General features: G+C 37.7%; 1 protein-coding gene across 2 annotated transcripts in view; it reads left to right on the forward strand.

Annotated features, from left to right (window-relative positions):
* The first annotated feature begins 4,085 nt into the window (after nucleotides 1-4,085).
* LOC106879830 (cadherin-99C) overlaps nucleotides 4,086-10,236 on the forward strand; it is a 57,455-nt gene continuing 51,304 nt past the window's right edge. The window contains exons 1-2 of one of the 2 annotated variants that reach the window (XM_052976452.2): nucleotides 4,086-4,239; nucleotides 10,083-10,184. In XM_052976452.2, coding sequence (XP_052832412.1) covers nucleotides 10,106-10,184 — 79 coding nt within the window. In that variant the 5' untranslated portion in view covers nucleotides 4,086-4,239; nucleotides 10,083-10,105. The remainder of the gene's footprint in view (nucleotides 4,240-10,082; nucleotides 10,185-10,236) is intronic. The other variant, XM_089341606.1, reaches the window with a different exon arrangement.

The following is a 10,236-nucleotide window of genomic DNA, read 5'->3' on the forward strand; positions in this document are numbered from 1 at the left end:
TATATAATAATGAAATTGAAATGGCTGCATCGGTCCCACTCCCATGCAATACCATTTGAACGTTTAATACACTGTTTACAACCGTTCAATTTCCTTTACTTTTTCCTTACCGTCGTTTCTTTCTCTCTCTTTTTTAAAAATAAAACAATTTTACTTTTTTTAATTTTTTCCAATAAACAATTTTACTTTTTTCCTCTTTTAGTATTTCATAAAAGGTTATGTAGGTTGAATTCTTTGATCGATTGATAGATTACATGATAACAAAAACCTATCATCTAAGGATAAAAATTGAAACAGTTAAGGTATCAAGCAGGTGAAATTTTGTACATCGAAAATGATTCCAACACGTTGGAATCATTATGCTCGATTTATGAAATCTCATGTTTTACAAATTACCTTTTTAAAATTTTACTTGAAGATGGTGGATTCCATGTTATGATGTAATCTATAAATACACTTATAAAATTGTAGTGAAACAGCTCTCGTAAATTTTAAGCGCCAATTGTATTCTCTTTTTATAACAACGCCGCATTTGGAACCAAACTCATTGTCACTTCTACGATTTAAATTGGATTTGGCACTTAGATATCAGCAGTATCCTACCAACATGTGATAGCATTAAATGCTGTTGGAAAAATATTATTAGAAGATTTTATTCTTGAAAGTGGGAGTTGTGTTATTGTTTAGCGTTCTGTCAAGCGTGGAAATAATTTTATATAATCATTTGTGTTTAGTTTAAGAGCGTCAGATTCAGATGATGATATTGTTTCTATGGAAATTTGATTATTGTTGCGTTTTCTTGTCCACAAGAATATCAAATAACCATAATGGAAACCGAATAGAATTCCATAAGGACTTGTGGCAACATAGTCCTTTAGAGTCTCAAATCATAAATGTTAAAAGTTCTGAATATCAAACATCAATAACTATCCAAAAATCAGTTAGACATATGCTGGACGACTAATTATTTCATCTACTAAATAATTATATCTATTAGGAATTAACTATTGTATAACATCTAAATCGGGCATGGATGGGTTAATCAGTTATAACGATATTCTCAGGGCTTTACGTGACGTACTGAACAGTTCGTGAACAACTCAACGTTATGTCCATCAATTTATTCTGACAATGAGAACAAGGATACCTTGAAATGTGACTAGACTATTGGATTTAGGCACGTTATTCACTTAAACTACAAGCGAAGATATAAGAAAGAAATATGAAAGAGCTTTAAAAATAAAAAAAATAAAACAAGATAGCTAGGCCATTTAATAAACAGTTGGCAATCAAAGCCGATTCCCAATTTTACGCACACACACACACACACACACACACACACACACACACACACACACACACACACACACACACACGCACCACATAGATACACATGCACGTATGTATATATACTTACATTGCATATATGTATTTAGATATATACGTGTATATATACGTATATATTTATATCATATTATATATATATATATATATATATATATATAAGTTTGGGACATCATGTATATATATATATATATATATATATATATATATATACATGGTGTCCAAAACTTATTGTTATATTTAGGGGGTCGAGCGTTGCAATGCAATGGTAAAAGAAACACAATTATGACACTATCACATTTATTTTGATATGACCACCTGTTTCGAATCACAGCCTTAAGTCTACGTGTGAATGCTTCCCACACGGCACGAGAAATCGAAGCCCATTCCTGACGCAGTTTTGCCTTCAGAGTGTTGAGCGAAGCACGATGAGTGTTCGAGACCCTTGTCTTCAAAATAGACCAAACAGAAAAATCCAACGGGTTGAGATCAGGGCTTCTTGAGTGTCATACAGCCTTTCCTATGAACGCCGGTATGTTTTTTTCTGAATCCAGTGTTGTGTGTGTTTGGATTTGTGGGATGGTGCCTCGTCCTGTTGGAGGCTCCAGGAACGCCTTCAAAGTGCTGATTCGCCCATGGAAGCAGTTCAGCTTCCAGAATGTCGCTAAAGATTCGATAGGAACAAAAATGAGGGGAGACCTTCTAGTGGCTGTCACTGCTGCCCAAACCATAACTGACTGTAGGTTGTGACGTCGATTTATGGGCCAACCCACAACGGTTACTGATACATTCTAAATGCGATACATCAGAGGAGGTTTAGTGAAAGTGTAGCAAAGCAAACGCTGGTTTCCGAGCATAGTTGCAGCTCTAGGGCTGAAACTAGAAGGGGAAAAGAAAAAAGGGGAAAAAGGAATATATATATATATATACATATATTTACACACACACACACACATATGTACATTCACATTATTTACATTTGACGGATATTTGTCCTCATCTTCTTTGCTTTTAACACAACGTTTCGGCTGATATACTCTCCAGCCTTCATCAGGTGTCTTGGGGAAATTTCGAACCTGGGTTCTCATTCCTAAGGAATTTTTCGGTGTTATTATTATTATTATTATTATTGTTATTATTCAGATCACTGCCTGGAATCGAACTCGGAATTTTGGGGTTAGTAGCCTGCGCTCTTAACTACTACGCCATATGGCCGTGAGCAATTATGGAGTGAATGTTCGGGCTTATGGCGTAGTGGTTAAGGGTGCGGGCTACTAACCCCAAGATTCCGAGTTCGATTCCAGGCAGTGACCTGAATACTGATAATAAATAATAATAATAATAATAATAATAATAATAATAATAATAATAATAATAATAATAATAATAATAATAATAATAAGATGGAAAAATACCTTAGGAATGAGAACCCAGGTTCAAATTTTCCCCAAGACACCTGATGAAGGCTGGAGGGTATATCAGCCGAAACGTTGTGTTAACAACACACAAAATGAGGACAAATGTCCGTGAAATGTCAATAATGTACATAATTCCTCATCTCATAAATATAGAACTGTATATGTACATTCATATATATGTTAGTATATGTTTGTATGTGTATATATATATATATATATATACACTCATACATACATTCGTGTGTATTTCAGTGTATATTAAAGCGTGCAGAAAAGAGCATTTTATCGTAGTGTCCATGCATGACAGCGTATATAATCCTGTTGTTTCCATAACCACAGTAATACATACTTATCGCATTACTGGTTCATGAGTACAAAATATCATGACATTAGTCAATCAACAAATTAGTAATTTCTTCACAATTGCAACTAATAAATCCTATTGATTTTCCCTATTCAACTCCATGTTATTAGTAAGAACGTTGCTTATCATACAGAACAACAAACCGCCATTTTTCATTCGGTAGGAGAAGCAGGAAAAGAAAAGTAGATTTGATTCTAATTAATTTTTTTGCCTTTATCTTTTATGTGTTTTAGTGACTGAGCTGCGACCGAGCGGTGGGTAGGCTTTCAGAAGTTTGTAGTCGAACAAATCGACCACTGAAATTTTATTATCTTTTTCTAAAGTCCAATGCCTATTCTATTGCTTCGCATTGACTGAACCGCAAGTTTACGGGGACCTACACTTTGCAACAACCTGATGTGGGGTACATTCATACTAGTATAAACCGCAGGACGATGTATGTATGTGTATGTATGTATGTATGTATGTATATGTGTATGTTTGTATGCATGTATGTATATGTGTATGTGTGTATATATTTATGTGTGTATGTGTGTATATATGTTTTGTAGAATGATACGTTAAGGCGGCGAGCTGGCAGAAACGTTAGCACGCCGGGCGAAATGCTAAGCGGTATTTCATCTGCCGCTACGTTATGAGTTCAAATTCCGCCGAGGTCGATTTTGCCTTTCATCCTTTCGGGGTCGATATAATCGACTTAATCCGTTTGTCTGTCCTTCTTTGTCCACTCTGTGCGTAGCCCCCTAGTGGGCGGTGAAGAAATAAGAATGATACGTTAAAATTTCTTATGAGTTCTACCGGACCGGATTCCTTGAATCCACATACAGCGAATGTATGTGCGGGTTTGTGTGTGTATATGCGTTAATATGTCTCTCCTGAAAATATCTTCATTATTCCACTCTACCTATCAATCTCCCACTCTCCCCCTCTTACTTTCTTTCAGCTATTCCCTAATTATTCTATCATAATTTGACGACGACGTAATTGCATCACAGTCAATTGATTCGTGTCCCGTCACGTGATATGTTTTCTATGACGTTTTCATCTGCAACTTCTTCACGTGAAGAAACTCGTCTTAGAAAATATATTCGTTCCGGCGTTTGCTATGAAACGGTTTGTTTTGGATTTCCATCAATTTTTCTTTCTTCTACTTTGTTTATTAATTCTAATTTTCAACTTTTACAGTTTGTTTTCAAAATGTAGTTTGTGTTTCTTCTCACTTTTCTAAAAACCGTTTCATTTGTAACATTTTCCCAATTGAAAACATTACTCTTCTACTTGTTCCAGTCATTTGACTGTGGCCATGCTGGAGCACCGCCTCTAGTCGAGCAAATCGACCCCAAGACTTATTCTTTGTAAGTCTAGTAGTTATTCTATCGGTCTCTTTTGTCGAACGACTAGGTTACGTGGACATAAACACACCAGCATCGGTTATCAAGCGAGGTTAGAGGGAGAAACACACAAACATATACACACATACATATATATACATACATATATATACGACGGGCTTCTTTCAGTTTCTGTCTACCAAATCCACTCACAAGGCTTTGGTCGGCCTGAGGGCTATAGTAGAAGACACTTGCCCAAGATGCCACTCAGTGGGACTGAACCCAGAACCATGTGGTTCGTAAGCAAGCTACTTACCACGCAGCCACTCCTACAGACATTTTTAAAAAGTGAATCTGTGATATCCAAAGAATATTTTAACTCATTTACTCGCTATTATTCTTAGCTTCATCTACTTCGTGTTCCACCGTTAATATATACGTACATATGCACACAAATATACACACACACACGCGCACGCACACACATACACGCACGCACACACTCACACACACACACACACACACTCACAAACACACATTCATATGAGGTGATTACTCCATGTTCACATATGATACAAGTGTCTTCGGGCTTCGTTGCTGTGAATGGCATTTCTGACTTTTCGTCCATGACCTCTCATATGACTATTCACCCCGTTGTAGATTTGCATGGTTTGAGGCGCAGGTGATTGTACTTTTGCACCTGGTCGAGTCTGCACACACACACACACACACACACACACACACACACACACACACACACACACCAGCACTATTCCGTCGCCACAGAGCTTACAGTGAATGGAATGACAAACGAGATCACCATAAAGAGACATCAATACGACGTTGGATTATACTGATAATATGTACATATATAAATACATACATATACATGCCCGCACACATGCACACACGTATGGAAATGTGCATATACGTACATACATACATACATACATACATACATACATATATATATATATATATATATATATATATATATATATATATATATATATATATATATATATATATATATATATATATATAGTTATTAATATTTCTAAGTCTCTCTAAAGGAGACTACGACAGCGGTACTGGAAATTAATAGTTATCGCCAAGCCAACATGGCAGTCCCAAAATTAGGACGAAAGCTGCCGTGAATTAGCTCCAAGAAGCCATCGCCTCTAGCTAGCTATGTGACACACGAAACCTGTGCCCTTTATAACTTTCGAACAGAGTGTCAGCAGCGCCGCCTGGCTGGGGCTTGGCTGCTCTGCATTGACAAGGGGCAACACCCTGAAACTAGTCTCCAGATGCCAAACCAGCAGGGGGACACTGCTGACCTCCCCTGTTCGAAGGTTATAAAGGACACAGGTTTCGTGTGTCACATAGCTAGCTAGAGGCGATGGCTTCTTGGAGCTAATTCACGGCAGCTTTCGTCCTAATTTTGGGACTGCCATGTTGGCTTGGCGATAACTATATATATATATATATATGTATACGTTTGTGTGTCTGTGTTTGTGCCCCAACATCGCTTGACAACCGAACCGGTGTGTTTACGTCTCCGTCAATTAGCGGTTCGGCAAGAGAACCGATAGAATAAGTACAAGGCTTACAAAGAATAAGTCCTGGAGTCGATTTGCTCGACTAAAGGCGGTGCTCCAGCATGGCCGCAGTCAAATGACTGAAACAAGTAAAAGAATAAAGAATATACATATGACAAACAAGTAAAAGAATGAAAGAAGATATATATATACATACACGTATGTATATATGTATGTATGTATGTACGCATGAATGAATGTAGGAATGTGTGTTTATATGTATATGTATTTATATGGTCGGCACTCCGTCGTTTACGACGTCGAGGGTTCCAGTTGATCCGATCAACGGAACAGCCTGCTCGTGAAAGTAACCTGCAAGTGGCTGAGCACTCCACAGACACGTGTACCCTTAGCATAGTTCTCGGGGGAGATTCAGCATGACGCAGAGTGTAACAAGGCTGGCCCTTCGAAATACAGGTACAACAGAAACAGGAAGTAAGAGTGAGAGAAAGTTGTGGTGAAAGAGTACAGCAGGGTTCGCCACCATCCCCTGCCGGAGCCTTGTGGAACTTGAGGTGTTTTCGCTCAATAAACACTCACAACGCCCGGTCTGGGAATTGAAACCACGACCCTACGACCGCGAGTCCGCTGCCCTAACTACTGGGGCATTGCGCCTCTACTGTACTTATATACTCAACTCACAAACACCTGCGCTGAAAGAGCGAGAGTAGATGTGTGGAGAGTCCAGAGATGGTGCTTCACTTGTAAAATCTTCCCTAACATCTGGTGGGTGATCTTTTTCTTACTGAGCTCACAGTTTAGAAGAGAAATAATTCTAAGAAAAGTTTCTTGCTGTTCTTTCCTTCAGTTTGAGTATGCTTAGGATGTTCGGTTCATGATCGTAAGTTCGAGGGTTCGATTTCTGATGGCGAGTTGTGTCCTTGAACGAGACACTTTATTTCACATTGCCCCAGTCCACTCAGCTGACAAAAAAACTTAGTAGTACCTGTAGTCCAAAGGGCCAGCCTTGTCACATTCTGTGTCACGCTGAATCTCCCGGAGAACAACTTTATGCGTATCTGTGGAGTGCTCAGCCTCTTGCACGTTAATTTCCCGAGCAGTCTAATTTCGATGGTCGGTTCAAAAGGAACCCTTGTCGACGTAACCGACGCAGTGCCCCCACCTCGCAAAAACAAACAAAAAACGTTCGAGTTAAATTTTCTTCAGTGTTAGTGGCAATTCTCATTCGTCGAAAGCGACGTCAGAATTTATCACGCACATGTGTGTGTGTTTGTATATGTGTGCCCATATGTGCATATGTATATATATATATATATATATATATATATATATATATATATATATATATATATATATATATATATATATATATATATATATATATATATATATATATATATATATATATATATATATATATATTAGGTTTCCCGGAAAGTTCCAAACGTTTTTTAAATGAAAAATGGATATAAGATCTTTTAATAAATTTTATTCAGTGAAATAATTTTCATTATTATTAATGACTTTTTCCCATTTATCAGGCAATTTAGATATTCCATCAACATTAAATTTGAGAGGTTTAGAAGAAAAACAGTTATCTAGATGCATTTTTGACTACATCTAAATCGTGAAATGTTTTTCCTTGCAAGTGGTAGTCGGTTGGCACAATATCAGGAAAATATGGTGGATGGGATAAGAGATCCCAACCAAGTTCATGTAACTTTGTTCGGGTAGCCAAAGACAAATGTGGTCGGGCATTGTCTTGTTGGAACACTACCCTTTTCCTGTCGGCAATCTCCAGCCTCAGTTCTTGGATTTTTTGGTTAAAATTAGCCAACTGACGACAGTGCGCATTAGAATTAATGGTCTTGTTTTGTTGGAGAACCTCATAATAAATAATATATTTATGATCCTCAGAAACACAAAGCAAAGCTATTTTGGCATGGATATTCGTCTTTGGTTGCTGTTTTGGAGGATCCTTACGCAAATCCGAGGATCTTTTTCGCACTAGGTTTTCGTACACGATCCATTTTTCATCTCCAGTCACAAGTTGCTTCAAAAATGGATGCTTTCATTCCGTTTCAAAAGCATATCACAAACAGAATACTGGTCCAAGCAATTACTTTCTGAGAGTTTGTGAGAGACCCATACATTATAGCGTGAAATGTATCCTAGCTTCACTAGGTGTTCATGAGCCATACTTTTAGAAATTTCCATCTCCTCTGAAAGTTTTTTAGTCGAGATATTTGAACTTTCTTCGATTTTTGCCTCTTCATAGGCTCTCCAGCTTGTGTATAGTAGGAGATGGAGACCTTTGAAGCAAAACCTGGGGTGTGTTCACCTAATATATTGTTTATGAAGTTATCTGTTTTGTGCGTACCTACGTGTGTACGCGTGAGACTTTATGTATGTGTTTGTTTCCCAGCACCGCTTGACAACCAGAGTTGGTTTGTTTACTTACCTGCGACATAGCAGTTCGGCAATAGAGACCGATAGAATAAGAACCAGGTTTAGGGGTCGATTCGTTTAACTGAACATTTCCAGGAAGTGCCCCAGGATGGCCGCTATCCAATGACTGAAACAAATGAATGATAAAAGTTAAGAAGTGTCTTGGGGCTAAATGTGTAAAAACAACGGCGTGATTTGCTTATAATACATTCATTTAATCTCTTCCATCTACATGCTTGTTCCAAATTGAAAGTCAGACATCAATAATTAAGACTGCAGCAGTAGTTACCATTTCCTCTGCAGGTTGTCCATCTTGTCGTTATGTAATTAAATATCAATAAATTTAATTAACTTTACCTGTCCAGTTCTAATTGATTACATGCCGATGTGATTATCTCATCTGCTGTATTATTCTAGTAGAGAAATCGATAGCATGTCAGACTAAATATTGGTCCCAATTTGTATTATATTGCTGCTCTTATTCTGAGTTCGAATTTCATCACTATAGACTTTGCTTGCATCATCTGAAGGGTCGACAATATAAAGTGCCAATTACGTCTGTTTCATTAAGTCTGTATGTGTTCCCTGCACCTGTAAAATTTAATGTACGTTTATATTTGTATGTATATTAGATTAAATTAAGGCGGCGAGCTTGCAGAATTGTTAGCACGCTGGGTGAAACGCTTAGCGGTATTCGGTCTGTCTTTACGTTCTGTGTTCAAATTCCACCGAGGTCGACTTCGCCTTTCATCCTTTCGGGGTCGATAAATAAAGTACCAGTTGCATACTGGGATCGATCTAATCGACTAGTCCCCTCCCCGAAAATTCCGGGCCTTGTGCCTAGAATAGAAAAGAATACTAAAGTAAATTTTTACCAGTCACCTACTTGGTAGCAAGGTTGTGGAGCAAAGTATTTCGTTTTAACCATCATCCTTTAGACCCTTAGAAGGTCTTGCAGATTCTTCTAGTCCCAGATATTGTGATCATTTGTAGCAAGGGAATTAAGGATTTGCAGTCTCTTCCCAAAATCTCAAGGTCAGTCATACATGCAAAAGTTTCCTATTCCTCACGCAAAGATTCTCCACTTCTGGGGGAAAAGCGACGCTGTGAATAATCATTCTTAAGGTACAATGTAGCCGATTGCTAAGAAGCTGACACTTCCATAGTATTTAACTGGTACATTATTGACCCCGGAAATAATGAAAAGTAAACATGTCCTTGACAGGATTTGAACACAGAGTGCTGAGAGACGAAGCAAATAACGACAATTTTTCGTATGCTCTAACAGATTTACACATTCGTAACTTCATCAAATGCATAAACTCTTTATTGAAAAAATTGTTTTTATCTAGTAGCAATATTAAGAATCAATAAGATGGCGAGCCTGAGGAAGCATTTGCACGCTGGGCAAAATGCTTAGCGACATTTTGTCAGTCTTTATATTCCGAGTTCTAAATCCCCCAAGGTCGAGGTATTTTCTCATTTCAGGGTCGACAAAATAAGTACCAGTTGAGCACTGCCCCCTCCTCCAAAATTGCCAGCTTCGTGCCAAAACAAATATTAAGAATCGGCAGTCACTTTTATTTCTACTTTTTTTTCTATCTTTCCTCTCAAGCTGCCTTTCGCAAAACCTCAACAATGGCAACATTAAGAACCACGGACATTAAATTGAAAATATGGTTTAGAATGCTCATACTTTGGTCAGTTTTCAAGCCAGGTAAGTATAAAACAGTTATAATGAATCATCGGTTTTTAATCTGAACATTCTG

The sequence above is a fragment of the Octopus bimaculoides genome, chromosome 25, assembly GCF_046866305.1.
Source record: "Octopus bimaculoides isolate indiv1 chromosome 25, ASM4686630v1, whole genome shotgun sequence".
Classification (NCBI taxonomy): domain Eukaryota; kingdom Metazoa; phylum Mollusca; class Cephalopoda; order Octopoda; family Octopodidae; genus Octopus; species Octopus bimaculoides.